The sequence below is a fragment of the Lagenorhynchus albirostris genome, chromosome 8 (assembly GCF_949774975.1).
Source record: "Lagenorhynchus albirostris chromosome 8, mLagAlb1.1, whole genome shotgun sequence".
NCBI lineage: Eukaryota > Metazoa > Chordata > Mammalia > Artiodactyla > Delphinidae > Lagenorhynchus > Lagenorhynchus albirostris.
In genome coordinates, this window is record NC_083102.1 from 10,923,314 (window position 1) to 10,946,974 (window position 23,661).

The 23,661-nt window shown below is 47.8% G+C and overlaps 1 protein-coding gene across 7 annotated transcripts in view; it reads right to left on the reverse strand.

The window, feature by feature from the left end:
* ARHGEF5 (Rho guanine nucleotide exchange factor 5) overlaps window positions 1-23,661 on the reverse strand; it is a 46,117-nt gene that overhangs the window by 15,886 nt on the left and 6,570 nt on the right. Inside the window, exons 2-16 of one of the 7 annotated variants that reach the window (XR_009541891.1) lie at window positions 20,419-23,494; window positions 19,777-19,828; window positions 19,290-19,354; window positions 18,827-19,080; window positions 13,871-14,031; window positions 13,192-13,344; window positions 12,760-12,889; window positions 12,372-12,446; window positions 11,864-11,953; window positions 10,571-10,728; window positions 9,802-9,963; window positions 8,062-8,132; window positions 6,163-6,267; window positions 3,960-4,141; window positions 3,291-3,776 (exon numbers count right to left, since the gene is read on the reverse strand). Coding sequence is in view for 5 of the 7 variants with exons in the window: in XM_060156454.1 (XP_060012437.1) it covers window positions 4,994-5,478; window positions 6,163-6,267; window positions 8,062-8,132; window positions 9,802-9,963; window positions 10,571-10,728; window positions 11,864-11,953; window positions 12,372-12,446; window positions 12,760-12,889; window positions 13,192-13,344; window positions 13,871-14,031; window positions 18,827-19,080; window positions 19,290-19,354; window positions 19,777-19,828; window positions 20,419-23,482 (5,025 nt within the window). In the remaining 2 variants the exon portion in view is untranslated. The other 6 variants (XM_060156458.1, XM_060156454.1, XM_060156456.1 and 3 more) reach the window with 6 other exon arrangements.

Sequence of the window (23,661 nt, forward strand, 5' to 3'; positions counted from 1 at the left end):
AATGATTTATAAAATACGGAGCTGGCTTCTGCCTCAGCCTTACAGCTTCTGCATCTTCATGTGTAGCTTTCACGTGTTGTCTCTTAGTCTCATTACTCTGGTCAAGTTGCCTCAGGTACATTCATCCATGCACAGTTTTGTTGTCTGAGAATGGAATTTCCAGCCACACAGATTCCACGGTCCTTTCTGGCGTACTTTCGCCCCACGGCTGCTGTGTCATCCTTTCCGTCTAAGTCTATCCAGGGCACCCTTCTCTCCAGCTTGGCACCCTTGTCCCAATCCATATTCCTGTAGCCACCAGGGGTGCAATCTGTTATGCAGAGCCCCCCTCCCAGCCACAACAAGCATTGCATCTTCCCAAGTGTCCCAATTTCCCACTTCTTTACCTTCCTGCCCATTATTCATCTTGGTTTGACTTTTCTGCCACTTACTATAACTCTTTGTTATTTGGATCAGTGAAATCAGGTACATTTTCATACCCAGTGAACTAAAATGTCTCCCCAGAATCAATTCAAAGGACTTAACTGTCAAATGTTTGAAAAATATTTTATACATCATTTTCTTTGATTCCCAACTGGAAACTCCTTCATCTTTTTTCCCCCTTTTATTTGTTAATGCCAGTATCATTTGATTTCAAGGAGGAAGCCCAGTCTCTCTGCATAGATTCCAACTTCTATTAAAGATCCTCTTGTCCTTTCCTCCCCTAAAGCTGAACACACAGATAGATACACGCACGCACGCACGCACGCACGCACGCACGCACTCCTGAGACTCTCCAGTTCTTAGGGCCCTGCTGCGTAAGGATGACGAATGGCCGCAAAAACCACTCCTTATCGTTCTTTCCAGTCTGTTGCCTGGCCAGGCTCAATCCAATCACTAAAACCTGCCTCTTAATCATTCCACAAGTCTGACCACCAGCTCCTCTCACTTTCTCAGAAATCGTCTGCCTGCACATGTTCTGTTTACTCAATCTCCGCATTTTATGGCAAGTCACCCTCAGCCCTTTGTGAGCAGCACACACTCAGCAGATCACGTGCTTACATCCTAGAGGTAAAGGGCAGGCAGTTCTGATTTGCAGTTTACAACTCACGGGCCGCGTGGCCTTCTGCAAATCATGTCCCCTCACCAGGCTCCACTGTGACAGTGAAGGGGGTTAGACACAAAGATTTTTAGCGCTCTTTCCACTCCAACAGTGGACGACTGTCTCAGCCCCACGGGGTTGACCTCAATAAGGAAACGCTCTAGAACTGGCTGGAAGAGCCTCACCCACGGATCCCTCTTTTCCTTCTGCGTTTGCCTTTTCTCCTGGAAACGGCTTCTGTGATGGCTGAAGTCTCTTGCTGGATTCGTGACTCTCGTGGACTCTCCCATGGTCTCCCACGGTCAGTCGCCCTCAGCCACTTTTCCCAGCAGAGTCCGAACTTTCTCCCTGGAGCCCTGTGGCCTGTGAACAGATTCAGAACTTCCATCTCACTCGGTGCAAACTGACTGACGCAGCTCCTGCTCTACTCCTGGCTTTCCATTTGCATTGTTCACAGACAACTGCCTCTCTGAATCGCTCAGGTAAACTGCCAGGAGAATATCTGTCTGCCCATTGGCGCTCCTGGGGAACTCTGCGGGCCGGGCCGGGCCGGGCTCAGGCCCCTCCCTGCAGCAGGCTCTAGCCCTCAGGGCCAGTGACTCATGCACCAGGCAGCCGGGATCTGTAGTCACTCCCTCGGAGCTCCCTCACCAGATTGGAAAAAGCCAACAGCTCACACCGACACAGCTCCTTTCCTTCACAAGCTCCCACGCACCTGTACTCCCTGAGTCCTCTTTGTGCCGTAGCCTCACTTAGGGGACCTTCCCTGAGAATTCTGCAGACTGAAGGCATGCTTTGCTTCTTCCTCTTCCAAGGAAGAGGAGAGTGAAATTTCCACTCCGTAATTGTCATTGAAAATGGGTGGGTTGGAAGAAATCCGTCAACAGCCATTAAGTATAGAGAATGTTCTCAGTCTATTTGAATCAAGACTAAGTCTGGCGCCTGTTTCCCTTTAGCTCATTTGCTTGTAACCTTTGGCCCCCTGGCACACCTGACTGCAGAGTTAGAAGATTACAATGAACAACAGGCTTTGAGCTGCCGCAATCATGCAGCTCCTGAGTCATGTTAACAGCAAATGCGGCTCTAAGGTAACTGAACTGTGAGTGATAGGGCAGTCACCACCACCAAAAGGTATTTACGCAGAGGTTTGGAAAACCATGTACAAACACGCACAAGTCTCAGTGATGTGTCTCGGGGTAGGTGGGTGAGGAACGATCGTGTCTATAAAGGGCTCCCGTACCAAAATATTGCATTTCTAATTTGACCTCATCAACGAGAAGAGGTTATGATAAGGGCACTAAATACCTTAAAGCACGCAGACAATTATGGGTAGAGCAACATGGCGTCCAAAAGGATACTGGGTTTATTTCAGGGGGATAAATATGTGTGTAAAAGAAGGAGAGCCAGTGAATGTAATTTCTTTACATTTTCAAAGACTTTTAAACAACTTCTATCCCAAAGGCTAATAAAAAAAAAAAAAATCAGTCATCCTAGGACCAAAATCCTCGTGTCGTGGATATAGAAGTTGTTTAAGAGAAAACAAAATTAGGGAGAATAAACACATCTCAAACTGTGAGCCTTCCGGATACTAACGTGCAAGCTGATCTCATTAAAGTCATTATAAATGACTGACAGAGCAACTACTGCACAATAAAAATCTTTAGATCACAGTTAACTCTACGTGAAAAGTTGATGGTGAAAATAAACTTTACAAAGTAGTACTCTAAGTTGTGAGTAGGTAGAAGTGACAGCAGGAAATTCAATGTGGTCAAGGGCCCAAAGGAAGTGATTCAGCATAGATCTATAGGATGTTAAGCTCCAAGCTTGTTACAATTCAGCAAAGGAGCAATGAAAAGGACTGTGGTTTATGTCTCCTGAAGACATTATTCCTACCTGGTTTAGCTCAAAAAATCCCAACAAAATACTGTATATTCATATATGCCTCAAATACAGTCTGTCCAAAAAGTGTTAGTTGATGGTTGTTTTCAGGATTTCTCATAAGAAATTGCTAAGTTTCTAACGCTCTGATGCCAAGCAGGATTAAAGAAAAAATTGAGTTAAATTCTGGAAATCTGAAGAAGGAAGGGACAATAAGTAGAACTGTGCCCAACTTTCTGAAACCTAAAAAAATTAGTAATTCAATTCAGGAAAGATTACTCATACCTAAGCTGTCGTTTGTTTTTAAAACCAAGGATCTAAAGACAAGTTGAAGCCAATTGTCTCTTAATTTCCCAGATTAGGTGAGAATAACCTGATTAAACAAATATATATTAAATTCCTAAAGACAGTTTCGGTCTTAGAGAAGTCAGCTCTGAAGGTGCTCAGAAAGCCTTAGCAACTTCAGGCAAGGAAGCAGTCATTCAACTAAAAACATTTTTTTACATGTGTATCATTCAGACGTTGATATGTTACCTCTCTGGGAAAATAAGGGAGAGTTTGCCTGGAAAATATAAGGTTGGATATGGCTCTGTTTGAGCTATGTGGCCAGCGTTCAAATACTGGTGTGAACAAAAAATTTGGATTATAATTACTGTTATTGCTATTAAGAAGAATCCGTTGTTAGTTTACTTATAATACATACATATTAATATATCACATATTAATAATAAAAAGCTAGCTTTATGAAAAGAGTGAAAAATCTCCATCGACCTTCTCCGAAGTCATCCCTATTTTCGATGTTTTTAGCAGTGTCAGCCTGTTTAGGATAAATTAATATTAACCCAAACTCAATTACTATAGTGATAACTTTTCTAAGGATTAAGCAAGCTAACTTACATGTGAGGATGGATTAAAAACAAAATGTCTTATCAGAAGTGGTACTACTGTGTCATACCATCATTAATTGGGTATAGGACAAAGTTTACCATATTATTCTTACCTTTGTACAAAGCTGCAATGCCATGCTATTTTCGAGGCCCCCTAAAGATAAACCAGAGTCGTGGAATGTCCAGGGAAGAACCACAGTGAGCCCACTTAAAAGATGATGCTACCACTGCTGTATGAGGGCTCAATATGAGAAAAAAAGGCAAAGGGTGATGTTCTTCAACTGAGAAAGGCAACCTGAGGGGAGACACAGAATCATACGTCATAGAGTTGGATGGGAGTCTGGAGGCTAATGGGTTCGATCTTGAATTTTACATTGAAGGCAACTGAGACGTGGACAAGCTGCATCGTGGCCGGGCGGTGACTGGAGTTTAGGTCTCGTGACTTGGATTCTCAGACTCTTTCCTAGAATCTAGGATTCTAGGATTCTACCCCATGCTGCTTCTCACAAAGAGGATGAAACAGAGGTAATGATACCTTCACAATAACTCAAGTCAAAATATAAACTCATGAATGGTCAGAGTAGGATTTCCAAATCCACCTAAACTAGCTTAGACCTTAACTTGTGGGTTCAGTAAAAAAGAAGGTTTGAATGGGGTATTCATCACCCATCAACTCATTTTAATTCCTTATACAACCTCTGAGGCCATAACAAGCAGAAAAAGTGCCCAAACTCTGAGGAGTCAAAGAGAGTCGACTACTACCATAACCCAGGTACCACCGTGGTCCTTCATGACACCTAAATCAAATAGCCTGGAATCCTCATAGGATTCCACGTTCTGAACCTTGTTCTGGGGTCTGGGGACAAAACACTCGGAGAAGTGCCAAGTTTATTAGAGTGAGAGAGGATCGCCCTCACACAGCCACCGATGGATCCCAGAGACACAGGCACTGACCTCGCCCTGACAATTATGGGATGTCTCTAGGGTTGGAAGATATCTTAAAAGGTCACCAGGTTAACCCTCCCAACTGATGTGTTCATCCCCCTTAAACAGCTCCCTCCAGTGGGCTGAGGTCAGATTCTCTTTAACACACGGCCGTGATGGAAACTCTGGTCACTGGAATTGGTACTCTGGAAGCAGAGAACGTTTAAGGACTGCAGGGTAGTAGAAGTAAAGTTCCTTGGCTTAGGCCCCATTGGTCCCTTTTCCTATGAGAAAAGGTTCCCAGAGTCCAGTGCAAAGTCCCTGAAAATCCCCCCACCAAGCACAAAGCACAAAAAAATGGAGGCCTGGGACTAGCGACTGGCAGCTCGGTGTCGTCCTTGGGTTTCCGAAGGTCTAGTTCCTGGTGCACAGAAGGCCTCTGTGGCCAGATTCTGGGGCCAGCCCTGTGCAGGAACATCTTGTCCTTAAGCTCAGGGGATTCCTCCCAGAAAACAGCTAGGTCTGCTGTTCCACCAGCTGTAGTTTGGCAGTCTTGACTCGGTGGGCTTCCTTCAGGTTCCGTGCACGGACCTCTGGGTTGGAAATGAACTCCACTTGCTGTACAGGGAACCAGCCTTGCTCCCCATCGGAGAGTCTCACGCCCTCCAGCCAGCCTGTGGGCACAGGGTGGGTGGGAAGAAGAATTACCTGGAAAAGACCCACAGTAATTTCCCCCAGACCTCCTTCCCAGAAATTCTTCTGAGCTGTAAGCCTGATAGGACTGGAGAGGCCGCAGCCTGGGAAACCCAGCCGCCCCGTGCACTCACCCTGGCTGCTGTAGGCCTGGCACAGTCCACAGCTGCCTGTTCCTGAGCCTTCTCCACTCTTACCCGTTGCACTGTATTCTCCCCAAATACATGCTGAAGTTCTAAGCCCAAGTAACTCAGAATGTGGTCTTATTTGGGAATAAGGTTGTTGCAGATGTAACTGGTAAAGTTAAGATGAGGTCATACTTGAGTAAAGTGTGCCATTAATCCAATATAATTGGTATCTTTATGAAAAGAAGGAAATTTGGACACATACACACACACACACACAGAAGGAAGAGAGAGAGCTCGGAGTGATGCTGCCACAAGCCAGGGAAGCTGGGGCCACCAGAAGCTGGAAGAAGCAAGGAAGGACCTTCCCCTAGGGTCTTCAGAGGGAGCATGGCCCTGCCAACACTTTGATTTTGGACATCTAGTCTCCAGAACTATGAGAGAATACATTTCTATTGTTTTAAGCCACCCAACTTGTGCTACTTTGTTAGAGCAGCCTTAGGAAATGAAGACATCCACCCATAGTGTCCCACCTTCAATGCCCAGCCTGCTCCTCATGGATTCTCCCTCTTACCATCACTGCTTTGCTGAGTCACCATCACCACGTCTGCCTTCTCTAGTGCCAACTCATCATTCTCTCGGGGTTTGTAGGCTCGAAGGCACTGTACTTGTGGGGACTCTTTGGAAGAGAAGAGTGTGACAGAGGTTAGGAAAGGTAGGCAACTAGAACATGAGAAAGGACTTGCAGGGGAAGCTTGGGAGGACTTGGGAGAGAGAAAGTTTGGGCTGTTGAAAGTTACACACAAGAAAGACAATTGGAAAAGTCTTCATCTTCTACCAGGGAACAAAATGGTTGATAAGGAAATAGAAATGCCGGACTTGAAATGAATCAAAAATTCTATTTCTCCAGCAAAGATGGAGAAATAGGTTGTGACCACCTTTTAGTGACTCATTATTACAAATAACTGATATTCTGCTAAAGACCCATCTTCCCACTGAAACCTTCCCTGATTGTCCTCAATGGATTCTAAACTCCTTTAAAACTGACTGTCGGGCTTCCCTGGTGGCGCAGTGGTTGAGAGTCCGCCTGCCGATGCAGGGGACGCGGGTTCGTGACCCGGTCCGGGAGGATCCCATGTGCCGCGGAGCGGCTGGGCCTGTGAGCCGTGGCTGCTGAGCCTGCGCGTCCGGAGCCTGTGCTCCTCAACGGGAGAGGCCACAGACATGAGAGGCCCGCATACTGCAAAAACAAAAACCAAAACCAAAAAAAAAAACTGTCTATGGCAATCCATTTATCTTTCACCTAATTGTTTCATGTTTGTGTTCTGTCTCTCCAACTAATTTGCAAATTCTGAGTCTGTGACTCATTCTTCATTCTCTTCATGGTACAAGATGTGGGACTAGAAGAGACTTATCCAGTGGGGTTCGAGGTATGATCTAAGCAAGGCACTGAACACCCTTCCTCATCTATAAATGGCTGAGTTGATCAAGGAAATTCTGGATTTTTTGTATGTCTACACCTTCGTGAGCGAGGAGAAATTTCCACAGTTTTGAAGCTCCAAATAAAATGCCGCAGAGTACGCCTGACCCACAGCCTTCTATCGTACATGGGTTTATGGCTTTCTGCTCTACCACACGGCACTGGCTCTCTTAGAAAATAAACAGAACATTGCACTGTTATCTGTACTTGTATTTCCAGAGCTTATCCATATATGCCATTCACAAGATCACAGTAAAGGAGGAAGAATTATCTTGCCTTCCTTACCTACTGGGGAACTGAAGCCCAGCAGACGGATTGAACACTGAGCAGAACTCCGTTTACAGCCTGGTTCTCCTACTTCCTTTTACAAAGTTCCTTGTATTTGTTTGTTCTTTTGAGTCACTAAAGGCTCAGTGTTCCTTTGAATTCAGTTCCTCTTGGATATGAATTAGAGAATCCTTGCTGGACGACAACTGTGGGGCTTACATGAGACTGAGAAGTCCATTCTTAGCATGAATGCAGACACTTCCTAATGTGTGTGCCTGTGGTTGCCCATGAGTACCTGGAAGCCTGGGGTGAGGGCGGTGTCTCAGGTCATCCTGTACAGGAGGGGTTGTGGTCGGGACAAATCTACTGCGTTGCTATCCTCCCCAACCCCTACTCCAGATGGACTCTCTCCCCCTATTTCCCCAAGAACTTCAAGTCAGTAAAATCTAAATATCTATCTAATCTACAGATATTTTAAAGGAGCAAACTATTGCCCAAGGCAAGGAATGTATGGTGCTGGGGAGGAGGCACTGCCATGGTGGTGAGAACTTTAAGCAGATGCATCCCAGGTGTTTAAGTTCCAGTGACCAGCCCTCCACTCTGAAATTCTGGACAAAAGTAATAAACAGAAGCCTCCCTGAGTTACTACCCAGCGTCCTAAACTCCTGCATCTAAAGGAGACTTCTGACCCCACCATTTTTCTTTCCCTCTTAGACCTTCACTCACCATAACACTCCAGAAGGTCCAACTCCTCTCTTGGCATGGCCAAGGCTGAGATCCAGCGAAGCTTTTCACTTCTAGAAAACAAAGCAGGGTCATTGCTTCAACTGCAGCTCTGGTGGGGGGGGGGTGCGGGTATAGGACAGGGGCCAATGATAGGGAAGGGAAGGGACCGTGGGAAAGACTTGTCTAGTTCAAAAAGTTGTCTAGTTCAGTGATATCCAGGACAAAAGTCAATGGGACTCCCCTTGGATGGAAATTTGACAGGATCATGAACTATATGTTCATGTGTCTTATCATCCTTTATCTTTCCCCCTCTCTTTCCAAGCTTATCTTCTTAATGGCATCTCGTATCTTTCAAGTAGGGGCATAAAGTCAACTGTCAATTATGCACATGTAGATTTTCCATTTTGGGAAGTGTACTAAGCAAAATGTTCATCTCAGTTGAGATTCCCGCTATCACTTTGCATACTTTTTGACACTCTTCTGCCTACCTTCCTTCAATCAAATATCTCAGAGATGAAAATTATTCTGTAATCATGATTAGATCAGGGAGATATATCTACTATTGTTTTGGTCATGTAATATAATCCAAGCCTAATTTTGTAATTATCTGAAGGTTTTTGTATTACCTTCACCTCTGCTTCCAAACATCCTGGAGTAATTGAGAGCTGACACTATTACCGTTCCAGGAAGATGCTGCCCAAAGTGCTACACAAAGAACATGAGTCTGTATCTGATTACTTGACTTAGGTGACGTTTTGCACCTGTACCAGCCCCTCTGTTCCATAAGTGAGGGCAGATGTTTTTTTAGTTTTTTGTTTTTTGTGCATGTGGTATGCGGGCCTCTCACTGCTGTGGCCTCTCCCGTTGCGAAGCACAGGCTCCGGACGCGCAGGCTCAGCGGCCATGGCTCTCGGGCCCAGCCGCTCCGCGGCATGTGGGATCTTCCCAGACCGGGGCACGAACCCGCGTCCCCTGCATCGGCAGGCGGACTCTCAACCACTGCGCCACCAGGGAAGCCCGAGGGCAGGTATTATTGATCCTACCCTGACGTGTCTTCTAAGGGACAAAAATGCAAAGTGTCTACAACATAAGGATGTTCAGACCACTAAGTATCTTGTCAAACTTTTTAAAGAAGAGATTTCTTACATCTTTTATAACAGCAATAATAGCTACAATTGTTCATTAAGGTAGATACTGTGTACCAGATTTTATAGGTATTATTTTTAATACTCTTCACAGTGTTTATATGTGTGAATGTATTTTATTAATATTAAAAAGATGAGCAAATCAAAATTCTCAACGCTATGGATTTCTGCTCAGCAGAGGACTGGGTTGGAAGGTGGGAGCAAAGAAAGCTGAAGGCCCCCGAGTGCTTACCTTTTTCATGCCTTATTCACATCTATGCCCCACCAGCCTTGGGCACTGAGGAATGTCTGGCTTATACACATTCAACTGTGGACGTCAGTAATCCAATTACACAGACTTTGCCCTTCTTAGCATAATAGACGCTAAGCCTTGGTAGTGACAGCGACTTTACACCCTCTCCCACCCAGTCTCCTACAAGTCATTTATTAGCTCTAGAAGTTTGGGTTCAGGACGCTCTATAGATGCTCCCCAGTCCAGAATGGACTAAGCGGTACTGTGGCTGTTTTCTGGACACATTTTCTGCCTTGGTCCCACTTCCTTGCCAGGCTGTCCTCCCTCCCTTCCCCCCGGCTCCCCTGCCCAGCCCCATCTCACTGAGTCTCGGTGCGGAAGAGGAACTCAGCCTGGGAGCCCTGTGCGTTGTCCCGCAGGAAGAGTCGGAAGAGGTTTTTGTGAGGTCCATGCAGCTTCATTTCACACTTTTCCCCTCGGACGGAGGAGAAGGGAGCGTGGTCAAATACCAGGAAGCGGCTACCCCTGCAAAGTACAAGGCTTTTCAGCCCGACTCTAGGGTTATCATGCTTCCTCCACCCTCATATCTTTTGCCAATTCAAAATCCCTGGCCTTAGCATCCGCAGCCTGCAAATTCTCATAGAAACCATAAGATGGTGTCAACTTGCTCCCAGGAGAGATCTGTCAATGGCTTGGCAAAGCACATATCCAGTGCAATGGATGCTTTACCGCTTCAAAGAGATGAAGAAACAGAGCCAATATAAAGTTTCTAAGGCCCTCAGGACAAGAGAAGTGGCTAAGTATCGATGCTAGGCTAGTAGGCTGAGGCCAGCCCAAAGAAAGCACAAACAGACTGATCTGAAAATGGGATAAGCTAATTTGCTGCCTTTTGCTCTGTGTCTATAACATGGTCCAGGTCCTGCCAGGCGATCTCGGGATATAATTCGGTGGGATCCCCTTTTTCGCTTTGGACCATTTTCCTCCTCTCTGGGTCATGACCTGGCCTCCACGGGATGAGCCACTGAGAAGCGTTCCTCTATAGGCACATGACCCTTCCCTGTCCCTTTAGTGCTTCCCTCCCGCCTCCTCCCATTTCCCCCTTGTGCTCTGGCCTCCCATTCCAGTCACTGACTCTCGGGGCCGAGACAGCAGCAGACAGTCATTGAAGAGGTGCAGGTGGACTGGGCGTGCGCTCAGCTTCCTCCGCAGCCCTGGGGAGACACTGAACTCCAGGGCCGTCAGCTCCCCGCTCTTCACCAGCCAGCGTGACTGTGAAATGAGCGGGAATATCTACGGAGCAGGGAAGAGAAAGAAGACGGTGTCACAGACGGGACAAGCACGAGGCTTTCTCCCGGGCCTGCCCCCCTCACCATGCCTCTTCCTCGTAAGTCCCGCCCCTGACAATCGTCTCTTTCACATCTTCCTCCTTGCTCATGACCCATCCACTTAAACTCTGTTTCTCTCAGAACCGTCTAACTACCACTGTCTACTGCGGCGTGGCTCCCACGTCCCCAGCTCAGGCAAACGGAAGGTGCCTATGGTCCATCCCAGGAGAGTGACTACACGAGAAAGCTCAGCCCTGGAAGCTGGAACTGAAGAAGAGATGGGAGAGCCCGACTGGGGCATGTGAACAAACAAAGCAGAGAACAGTATGATACGTCTCTTCCACGTTAAAAGTTGAGGGTGGTTCTGACATCCGTTCTTTCTACGATGATAACCAGAGACAGGAGAGAAGCAGTCGGAATCAGATGTGGGGATGAGAATAAAGAGAACGGGTGGGGTCTGCCTAGAGCTGGAGTTTGGGTAGTGATAAGGGTAGTGAACAATGATTAATATGTAGATAAGGGATTTTCCCTCTCTTCTTGGGAGATCTGTTCTGAGGTGAAATATGAATGTGGAATGTCTATTTTAAATTTGTATTAGGATGAGAGATTTTGGCTCTATATTTGGATTCAATTTTATACTGTTTTGGTTAGACTAGATGGAGACGTAATAAAATACTGAATAATTCAAGTACCAAAAATGAATCTTTATAAAGGCTTACATTGATATGTTCTCTCTCATCTGCCCAGTTCCCAAAGGCACCCTCTCCCCCTCAGGTAACCACTGTCCTTTATTTCTTAGGTACCTTTCCAGAGTTTCTTTCTGTATACACAAGCAAATGCATATACAGATTTTTACCCTACTTTTCCACCAAAGGTAAGATACTATATAACACACATAGGGCTGCATTTCCCCTTTCGCACTTAACAATATAGCGTGGAGACTGAAGTAGGCATTTGGGTATCCCAGAAACAGGGCAGAACAGAAGGTGTGCAGAGATCGGGTTAGAGGCTGGGATGCCGTGAGCAAGATGGTTCTGTGATAGAAGGTGACCTGTGGGATCTGCTTCCCGGCAGGGTGGGGACCCAAGGGACGAACTTACTCTGCACTCAAACTCGATCTTCTGGCTCAGGTAGATCAGCTCCTCCGTCCGTCGCATCTGCTGGACGTTATTATTGCAGTCTCGGATCAGCTGCGTGTTCAGCAGGGTGAAGAGAGAGGAAGAGATCCCCGTTAGAGGCCTTGGCTTTGTGTCCCCTGCAAGAAATCTGGAAACTGGCTGTGATTAGCTTTAGTCTTTGCACCAGCCTGGAAGAGAGCCAATACAGCAAGACGCTGAAGCTCTAGGACTATGGTATACTTTGTAGAGACCTGACAGGACATTCCTGGGCCGCGTGAAAGTAAGATTTAATCTGGGGATTGTGGCAGGAGAGCATAGTCCCTTGGCATGGAGTGTCCTTGAGGCTGTGGGGTGTGAATGCTTGGAGGTTTGGCAGGTGCAGTGAGGTAGCTGAGGGGCCTGTACTTTCTGGAGTCATGGGTCGGGGCAGGGGAAGAGTTCTCTGTGAAGGACAATCCCGGGGTCCGAGTAGGGGTTGGTAGCTGCCTACCTCCTCCAGGGCGTGGTGTGCCTTCGTGGCCTCTGCTTCCTCCGAGGAGCCAGGCTGTGTTCTCTTCAGAATGTTCTACAGAACAAACCGTAGGCGGGAGCCAGATGGAAAGAAGGGGTGGGCAAACAGGAAGAGGCGATTGAGGGTGGGTGAATGGAGAAGTTCAGGAACAAAAGTTTAGCAGCAAATATTTCTGAGAAAGGAGAGTGGGGGTGGTGATACGGGAGACCACTCACACTGTCCACAGCGGGTGGGAGAGTGGCAGGAGAAAGGACCGTCCTTTGGATTAAGGGGGGCCGCTCGCACTGTCCACAGCGGGTGGGAGAGTGGCAGGAGAAAGGACCGTCCTTTGGATTAAGGGGGTGGGCTGAGGTGGGATCTGCTCTACCTGGAGCAGTAGCTTGAGACGGGTGATGCGCTGGAAGGGCAGAATGAGAAAGGACTTGAGGGAAAGGCGTTGGCAGATGGGGTCACTCTCCAGCTTCTCCAGGACCTCTCGGAAACTGCTGTTGCTACTCCTGTGTGGGCAGGGAGCCTTGGGTGAGGAGGGGTTGGCGAGTATTGGGGGACACAGTGAAGGCGTGGGGAGTGGGGGCTCGGTGGAACGTCTGTAGGTTGGGAAAGAATGGTGGGGTCCAATGTACAGGAGCCCCAGATGTGATGGCTGAGGGCGTCTGATCTGGAAGCGGGGTGGGCTTGAGATCACAGAGCAGGCACAAGAACGTGTGCTCTCGGGGTAGCCCTCTGGGCTGGGTATTGGGGGTCTGGTGCAAGGTCACTGCAGGGCCCACGTGGGGACGGGATGGGGATCAGGTCTCACAGCAGGCTTTGGAAGGTGCGTTCCTGGTAGGTCTGGTTGGTGACATAAGGCAGGTAGACCCGGCGGAAGTTGGGGGCATGGCTCAGAACCACATCACACACTTGGAAGGTGAAGATGTTGCCCTCAAAGTTCTCTTCCAGGTCTGAAAGGAACCTGTACAGAATTAAAACAAGTCTCATCAGACTTGTGGGTCTCAAGTGAGGAGTCGGCTGACCGCTGCTATAGCTTGAGCTCGTTACTTCTTCCCTCCATTAGTCAATAACTTCTATTGACTGTCCTTAGCTCTGTGTTGCTTGCCATGCACTAGAGTTCTCTCCAAGGCTGCCGCTCATTTGCCCCTGATCTAACTCTCTGGTCTTAATATCCCATTTCTTGTTCTTCTTTTCAGCCTGTTCTGGTTTTCTGATCTTCAGATGTTTCCCACGTCATCTCCAATGCTCTGCATGCCCACAGCACATGCAAAACCTCAACCCAGGAAGCATTTCTCATTCGTTTACCCATTACTATTCCCAACCACCCACTCACATTCTCCTCTCTTTGCTCTCTCTATCCCTGTAGCCCCTGGGAATCATGGAGGGAGCAATGAGAGGGTTCTGAAAAAGGAAAAAGCCAATGAGAGGTTTACAGACTGAAGAGAGTGAGGCTGAGTGAGTGGTATTTGGGAGAAGGGGAAGCTCACATGGTGCTGACGTCACGCACATCCTGTAAACGAGAGAAGAGCCATTGATGATACTGGTTGGAAAGGGTGGCCCGGAGCTGCTCTGAATGTTGGAAATGATCCACGGCTATATGTAGACTGCGCAGGTAGGAGGCCTCGGACACAATCAGCTCAAATTTGGCCTAGGAGGTTAGGGAGGAGGAAGACTAATTAAAAACATTTATTGAATCCCTGGCGTATGTTAGCCACCGTGTAATATTTCAGGGGTAGAGCGGTTAACAAGACAGATCCTTTTAGAGCTCACAGTCAACACCAGAGTCCAACCTGATATCAGGGAGGAGAGAGAAAGAACCTTTGAAGCTGAAGGAAAAACATGTGCAAACCCTCAAAGGTGGAAGAGAAAAAGATGCTTTCAAGAAACTCAAATAAACTGAGTATCCTTGGAACCAAGGCTACCAAAGTAGTGGCCGGAGATGAAGCTGGAGAGGCAGAGAGGAGGTCTGGAGGATTATGTAAAGAAGGTAAAATAGTTTAGACTTAAGACAGTGGGGTAATGAAAAGAGGCTTTATGTATGGGACTAACTTGATCTAATTTGTTTCCTATTGTATAAAGATATTTCTGAGCACAGTATGAAGAAAAGATTAGAGGGGGGCAAGAGAGCCATGTTAGGGAAGCGTCATAGTAATTCCAGAGGAGAGATGAAAGTCTAAATAGCCATGGGGATGGGGAGAGGTAAGCCAATTTCATAATTATATAGGAGAGAGATTTGGAAGGGCTTGTTTATTTGCTAGAAATAGGGGCTGAAAGAACAGGAAGAGTCAAAGCTAATGCCTCAGTTTTTGAGTTTAACTGGGTGAATGACAGAGTTCCTCACTGAACTAGAGAACTCTGGAAGAAGAACAGATTTAGGGGATGAAGGTAATTTGAGGTTTGAGGAGCAATGGAAGGAAGCAGGATGTTTGAGAAGGAGATGGCGCAATTGTGGTTTAATGGAAACAGCCCAGTTATTGGGAAGTTCCAGCAGGAGACACGATGACTCACAGCCCTATTCTCTATTCTTCATTCAAGTATGCAGCTTCAAGACAGATGCATGGACAGGAAAGAGAAAGGACACACACACACACACACCGTGGTGGTGACTTGGATAACTAATGACATGGCTGGAGGCCGCTCACACACGACAACACTGAACCAGGACCCTGAAGGTTCATTTGCGTCCTGGCTCTGACATTCGCTGCGTATATCACTTTGGGTGGCTCAGGTACCCTCTCTGAACCTCAGTTTTCTTATCTGTATAGATATAGTGACCCTCTCCTCACAAAGATGTTGTGACAGTCAAAAGAAATGGAGTCAGTGAAAGCACTTTTTCCCAGAAGTGCTCATTCAGGAAAGGAACATATGTGTCTAAGTATAGAGGCTTTTCTTCTCAGAAATGTGAGACCAGGGCTGGCCTAGGAGCCCTGGTGGACTTCCTTGAATTCTGGAGTTGGTGAAAGAGAGCTAGGGTTCAAATCATCTGCCCACTGTTTGGTCCATAAATATGGGCAGACCAGTGATTTTCTAAATATCTTCCATATGCTTTAAACGTTGAGGTCAGCACAAGGCCCCCAGTGTGAGCTTCAAAAAACCTAAAAGTGTATACCTGTTTGGCTTGGTAAAAGCACTGTTTATCCATAAGTCCTTACAGCCAAAATTTTACTCCTTCCCACTTCTGAAAGAGGGAGGATATGGCACTAATGTGTGTATCAAACTATATACCAGATACCATGCTAAAAGCTAAATAGGTGTTGTTTCATTTAAACCACACAGCAACCCTGAAAAGTAGTCATTATTATCCTTGATTTTTAGATGAGTAAACTGAGATTCAGTGAAGTTATAGACCTTGCTTAATGTTACACAGCTAGTAAATGGTGATCCAGGATTTAAACCCAGGTCAGCCTGATTTGAAATTAAAGTAGTAAATGTTTTGTATACAGTGTTAGGAAATGTTCTAATCTCATTATTTTACAAGTAGCTGTCCAGTTTTCCCACACTTATGAAGAGACTATCTTTTCTCCATTGTATATGCTTTCCTCCTGTGTCATAGATTAATGGACCATAAGTTTGTGCGTTTATTTCTGGGCTCTCTACTCTGTTGCATTGATCTATGTGTCTGTTTTTGTGCCAATACCATACCATTTTGATTAGTGTAACTTTGTAGTATAGTCTGAAATCAGGGAGCATGATACCTCCAGCTTTGTTTCTTTTTCTCAAGATTCCTTTGCAATTTGGGGTCTTTTGTGGTTCTGTATAAATGTTAGGGTTATTTGTTCTAGTTCTATGAAAAATATAATGGGTATTCTGATAGGGATTGCATTAAATATCAACTCAAAATGACTTAAAGGCCTAAATGTAAGACCAGAAACCATAAAACTCCTAGAAAACATAGGCAGAACACTCTTTGACATAAATTGTAGCAGTATTTTTTTTGATCTGTCTCCTAAGGCAAAATAAATAAAGGCAAAACTTTTAAAAATGGGACTTAATTAAACTTAAAAGCTTTTGCATAGCAAAAGAAACCACTGACAAAAAGACAACCTATTGCAAATGATATGACTGATAACGGTTTAATACCTAACGTATATAAACAGCTCATAAAACTCAATATCAAAAAAGCAAACAACCTGATTAAAAAATGGACAGAAGAACTGAATAGACATTTTTCCAAAGAAGATATACAGATAGCAAACAGGCACATGAAAAAATGCTCAACATTGCTAATCATCAGAGATATGGAAATCAAATCTATAATAAGATATCACCTCACACCTGGCAAAATGGCTATCATCAAAGGTCTACAAATAACAAATACTGGCAAGGATGTGGAGAAAGAAAAGGGAACCCTAGTACACCATTGGTGGGATTATAAATTAGTGTAGCCACCATGGAAAACAGTATGGCAGTTCCTCAAAAAAATAAAAATAGAACTACCATATGATTCAGGAATTCCACCCCTGGGTATACATCAAAGAAAATGAAAACACTAATTCAAAAAGACTCATGCACCCCAACGTTCATACCAGCATTATTTACGAGAACCAAGATATTGAAGCATTATTTACAAGAGCCAAGATATTGAAGCAACCTAAGCGTCCATCAACAGAGGAGTGGATAAAGAAGATGTGGTATATATATATACACACACTGGAATACTACTTGGCCACAAAAATAATGAAATTATGCCATTTTCAACAACATGGATGGACCTAGAGAGTATTATGCTTAGTGAAATAAGTCAGAAAGAGAAAGACAAATATTCTATGTTATCACTTGTATGTGGAATCTAAAAATAAAACAAACAAATGTATATAACAAAACAGAAACAGACTCGCAGAGATAAGAACAAACTAGGGTCACCACTGGGGACAGAGAAGAGGGGAGGGGCAAGATAGAGGTATGGGATTAAGAGGTACAAACTACTATGTATAAAATAGGTAAGTAACCAGGATATACTGTACAGTACAAGGAAATATAGCCATTATTTTATAATAACTTTAAATAAAAAAATCCAAAAATATTGAACCACTATGTTGCACATCTGAAACTAATATAATATTGTAAATCAACTATACTTCAGTAAAAAAAAAATAAAGTGGTAGACATTTTTTGATTGATTACTATGTACTAGGAACTTACCTTTTTTAAAATTTTTTTTAATTGAAGTGTAGCTGATTTACAGCATTTCAAGTGTACAGCAGTGATTCAGTTGTACATATATATATATACATGCACATACAGGTATATACACATATATACGCATACACACACATATATATATATATACTTTTACAGATTCTTTTCCATTATAGGTTATTACAAGATATTGAATACAGTTCCCTGTACTATACAGTAGGTCCTTGTTGTTTATCTATTTTATATATAGTAGTGTGCATCTGTTAATCACGAGCTCCTAATTTATCCTCTCTCCCACCCCAGGTAACCATAAATTTGTTTTCTATGTCGGTGAGTCTATTTGTATGCATATACCACATCTTCTTTAGCCATTCATCTGTTGATGGACAGTTAGGTTGCTTCCATGTCTTGGCTATTATAAATAGTACTGCTGTGAACAGGAACTTACCTTTTTTTTGATTCTCCCAGTAGCTCTTTGCAACCCAGTTTTACAAATGAGGAAACAGAAACTTAGAAAGATCAAGTAATTTGGCCAAAGTTAAATAGCTAGCAAATATTAAAGTGGGCTTCACATCCAGGTTATTGAAGCCAGAACCTAAAATAAATACTTAAACATTGTTCCATAATGCCTTTCCATCGTGCCATACTGTCTTCCCAGGAAGAAAGGTTTTAACCCATATTTTAGATTGATTATTAAGATAAGCTCTCCACGTAAAACATATTAATGGTAGTAACTTAACATCAGACCAACAGCCTTTCCTATGGTCTTGCTATTGGAAGTAAGGACCAAGCAGAGACTGATGGTCATTCAAAAGCCTCTAGAAGACCAAAATCACAGGACAGCTGCAAGGGCCACTCTTCAAGGGACCCAACAAAAAGCCCCTGCATGCTCCTTGGTTGAAGAGGAAAACTTTAGTGTAGACTGAAACCCTGGTTGAAGAAGGAAATTTTAGTCTAGCCTGAAGCTAGACTAACTAGATTAACTAGATTAACTCCACACTCCTCCCAACAAATTCAGGGGCATGGTCACTTTGTACGAGCTCAAACCAATAACAGGGAGGAGTTAATGAACAATGGCATGAGGAGGTAGAGAGGAGGGAGAGCGGTGACATTCAGAAAGCAATTCAATGGGGATGACTCACTGTCACGGGGTGCACGTGTGTGTGGTGAATACGTGTGTGTGGTGAGTATGTGGTAGGGACAGCCCGCTCATGGTGGCGGAGGGGAGTAGGAGATAAGGACGAGAGCACTTTGCTTCCCCTCCTGTAGCCTCTTCCCCTGCCCCACCTTGCCCTGCTAGGTACCTCCTGGAGTTTCTGGTCTTCGTGGGTCATGGAGAGCAGCACAGTGCTATTGCGCACCACGGGGATTTCCTGCCAGAGGGAGCCACTGGAGGCCATGGAGAGGCGTTTCAGGTAGGACTCCGAGGACACCAAGGCCTTTCGGGGCTGCCGGGGGGAGGCGGGCCCCGGTGCCTCTGTCAGGCTGTCCAGCCGCTGCTGGCTCTGGATCTCCTTGTTCAGAAACACATCGCTGTACTCCTGGTAAAGCAGCTGAGCTACAGGGGTGAAGAAGCAGGGGAGAGGGAGAGCATTAGGGAGCTGCGGAGTTGAGGCGCACAAACAGACGCCACCCAGCTGCTTCTGGCTCTCCTGGCATCCCTCTCTCCCTACAGATATCCCCGCCCCACAGCTGATGGCCAGGAACCCCTCTCCGGTCTTGGGCAGAACACTCGTGTGAGTCCGCAGCTCTGTTTCAATTACTCACAGGAATTGATGAGCTTGGAGCAACGTCTTGAAAAGCCTCCCATCACCTCCTTTGGCTTCTTCTCCCTGTGGAGTCAAGAAGGGCTCCGTGGTGCTTGCTGGCCTTCAGACACGGAGAAGCCCCAGGTGACTACAGATAAGACAGTCTCTAACCACTGAATGTCAGGGCCAAACCCCCTGGAGAGGCAAGTTGGAGCCTGACCCACTTTTGGGTAGTTTGAAGCTTCTTTGGATGTCAAGCTTTTTTTAGGGGTGTGGGGTTCAGTTCATGGGGCCAAGTGGCCTATATAGGGATGGCAGATTTGGACTCAGCTGATGGAAGCAGACAGATAAAAAGTCTCCCTACACCCTGGAAACCTGGGGTCTGTCTCTTCCCCTCCTTAACCCTGGAAAAGACAGGGTCCCAGAACCTTTGTCAACTAATGAAAATCTCAGTAGCCTAAGAAAAAAGAGTAAAACTGTATCCATTAGGACAGAGGGTGACTCACCGCAAAACAATGGCATCTGAAAGGCTAGGGGATTTTTCCACGGCTGGACCTCCTGTGTCGGAAAATGGAAATGGGTAAAGTAACTGGGACTTCAGAAGGGGCATTCAGAGAGAGCCAAAGAACATAAGATCTAGAGTGGGAGATGCAGGCATCGGTGTGGGGCGTGGGGGGTGGTAGGTGGGTAAAAGGGCTCAACTGGGAACCTGTGAGAGAGAACAGTGCCGAAGTCGAAAGCATTTGAGGACAATAGTACCAGGTCTGTCCCCGTCCCTCGTGTCAGAACATGAACTGGACAAGTAGAAGATGCCTTCCCTTCTACTGGAAGGACATCAAGCAGGCCTTTGTAACTGGAAAGTAGAGGCGGAGTGGGGCGGGGGGAGGTTCAGAACAATCTTGGGGAAAAGAGATACACAATAAAAGCACCCCATGGTTGGGTGATGGATGGAGACAGAGGGGAAGGAGAAGAAAGGGCAGCACCGTGAGCTCAGAGAGGGTCTCAAGGACTTTCCTCTGCATTGGGGCTGTGTAGGTGGGTGAGCGAAGCCAGCAGGAGGCTGGGGGACAGGAGGCGGATGAGGGAGGAAGGGCTGGAGAGAGCTCGGCCTGACACGAGTGTCACCGCGGTCCTTGCCCCTCGCTCACCTTTAGGGCCCTCGGGTAGGATGGAGGGTCTGCGCAGGCCCTGCCGGTGCCAGTCCTTGTGCTTACTCGACCCCTCACTAGGGACCCCCACCTGTCCACTGCTGCCCTCCGCTGGTCTCCCTGAGTCCCGTCTGTGAGGCCAGCTGGACGCCTTCTCCAGATGGGGATGGCTGGGCTTCTCTGGCTGCCTTGTTCGCCCTAGATCCGACCTCCTCAGGCCATTGGCTCCTTCCTGGGGGAAGATCCTTCTGAAAGATCTTCTGGCAGGGACCTCAGGCTCTTCCGAGGTGGGTCCCTGGACCTCCAGAGTCCAGGGGGCGGTCAGGAAAGGGGGACTTACAAGAGCTGTCATGTTACTGAAAGCCATGCCAGGGGTCACTTCACTCTTACTCCTACTGGCGGGAGACGAAGAGTCTGTCGATCTGCCCGTGGCCGGAGGCCAGGAGACACGTCCCACAGAATGGGGAGTGGAGATGGTCCGCTCTTGACAAACTGGCCTGGTCCTGGCCTGACCCCCTGAATCTCCGAGTCCCCCCTGGGTGAGCCTGCTCCTCTCCCTGGACTTTGGGGGTAACGGTGGTGGTTCAGTAGGAGGGTTCGCAACAGGGAGAGGAGGGAGAGGCCTGTAGATCCTGGAGCTCCTCAAAGAAGAAACAGGAGCAGGGTGTGGCTGAGACAAATCGGGAGTTAGGGGTAATGGCTTGTTGTATCTTTGCCTGGGAGAGAAAGAGGTCTGAGTATGGTCGGGGGTGTCCAGGGTAGAGGGCAGGGGTCGGTGCTGCCTTGCCACAAGGGGGTCAGGAACTAGGGGCAGTGGGCCTTTGGGGTGGCCGTGCAGCCCTAAACCTAGGGCCAGCGGAGGATGGCTATACCGTCTCTGCGTGGGGACCACGGCAGAGCGAGGGCCATCTCCCTCCACCGTAGAGCGGACGCGCCTCTTCTCTGGGGCAGGAGGGGGTGGAGGCTCACGGGTCCCCTCATCTACGGAGACAGTGGGTGGGGAAGGGCCATGGGCAGGAGATCCTGGGGCAAACGCCGAGGGGTGTGTGGAGGCCCACGGCTGGCTGCTTTGGGGGCTGCCAGGCCTTGCTGAGTTTGAGGTCAATCCTTGAGAGTCCTGCCCTGGAGCGGGTAGCGAACTCGAGGATCCCGGAATGATGGTACAGTCCCTTCCGCCTTTCCTGGCCCTTCTTGGGATCACAGAGCCATAGATGGCAGCTTTGGGGGGTCTCTGGGGCAACTCTGAGTGGGAGAAGGAGAGTGATACTCCCGCCAGGTCCGGAGTCGGTTCTGTCCCATGAGAGCCCGGGAAGGAGTGGCCCCTCCGGTGCTGGGCCGCCCCGGTGCGGTTGCCTGGGGGACCCTGAGGGCTGGCCTGGCCTGCTGAGGCGAGGCCGTGGAGGGCAGCTGCAGGGCTCTCAGAAGCCCCACAGGGAGATGGGCTGTCGGTGGGTCGAGAAGCTCCGGAGGTTTCTGGAGAACATGCAGCAACCCAGGGCTCCCTCCTGGGGAAGGAGGATGAGGCAGTCATGCCGGGGGAGACTTCAGGAGGGCTGGGAGGGGCTGACGCTGCTGTCCTTGGAGGGGTCACAGAGACCCCCTCCTCCCCCCGGCTGGATGCTGTCCCCTCCCCCAGCTCAGAGCCCACTCGCGGGTTGCACTGAGCTGTTTCTTGGTCAGGCGACTCCACGGCAGGAAAGGAATGAGGTAAAGAAATGAGCTGCTGGGACCGTCCTACTAGCTCCAGGGTAGGAGTCAGAGGTGCAGGGGACGGTTCCTCAGTCCTAGGCTCTGTCTGGGTCCCGGGGATCCTGGCTGTGGGACAACAGGCATCTGGAAACAAGTCATGGGGAGAAGAGACCTCAGGGGCTACCAGAGCCAGTGTGGCAGGAGCATCACGCTCTCCTCCTTCCTCTGTATGCCTCTCTTCTCCCCCTGCCCCCAGGGCGTCCCCACGCCCACTGCCCACGTCCTCGCTTGACCCTGCCTTCTCCTCCTGCCCCTCTACTGGCATCGCTTTCCCCTGTAGACCCTGATCTTCTTGCTTTCCAGCGACTTTCACTGATTTCCCCACTAAGCTTTCATTCTCCTCATACTGGGCATCCACGTTACTCTCCTCTGGCCCCGTCAACTCCCCGCTCTCCTGTTCCCCTTGTTCTAGATCCCTGTGGCCGTGAGCCCTCCAGTCCCGCCCACCAGAGCTCAGACCTCCCAGTTCCCCACTATAGCCCTTGCCTTCTCCTTGCTCTGCGAGCATCACATCGTCTTGAATCTGCTGCCGTTTTTGTCTCTGTTCTTCCTCTGTTCCGCTAACCTGCTCTCCCATCTGCTCCCCCGAAAGCCCATCAGAGCAAACATCCTCCCGCAGAGTCCCCTCCCCCTGAAGTCCCCGTCCCTCCAGCTCCTCGGCCTTCTGGTGACACACGGCCCCTTCTCTCTCTGGACTTTCCCGCCTGGTAGGTCCACTTTCCGAGTCCTGCGGCTGGTTGGTCTCCGCAGGGTGCTCTTCACAGCAAGGCCCACATCTGGTCTGGGCAGAGGTGTCTGGGGAAGTTCCCTCCTCTCCTTCGGCTTGTCCGGTTTCCAATATCAAAGGAGGGAGCTCTGGTTTGAATTCCACCTCCACGCTGCTACCCAGTTCACCGGCTATTGAGGCCGTGTCTAGATATTCACCCTGGCTGGGGCAGGCCCAGAGCTCCGGGGGAGCTGGCGGCCTTGCCTGTCTATCTGCTGGGCACTGGGGCCCTGCCTCCTGATGCTCTGGGGTGTCACAGGCCCCAGCCATCAGGCTTTCCTGGTCGGTCTCCACATCTGCAGAGGCTTCGACGGGAAAAGAGGTCATGCTCTCAGTCGCACAGTCATTCACATCCCTTGCATGTCTCTGCTGGGTCTCCAAGAGTCCGTGTCTCTCCGCCCACTGATAGGGTGGGTCCGCGCCCTCTTCAGCTTCAGGCCCCAAGGCAGGGGTCTGCCTGCTTCTCATGGGAGCTGCCAGGATAGTACTGAACTCCACTCTGGCAGGAATGGGGGTCGCCGCTCCGTGTTGGGGCCCCTCAGCTTCCATCAGGGCTGAATCCTAGAGAGGAATAAGAGACAAACTTTCTATCCCCTCTTCTGCTTTTATTTATCAGAGGGACAGACCAGAGAGAACAAGTGTGTGATGATTTCTTTGGTGCCATTTACTGTCATTCTTTGAGACAAAAAGTACTTCACAAAATAAGCAATAGCCTCTATAAAACTTGT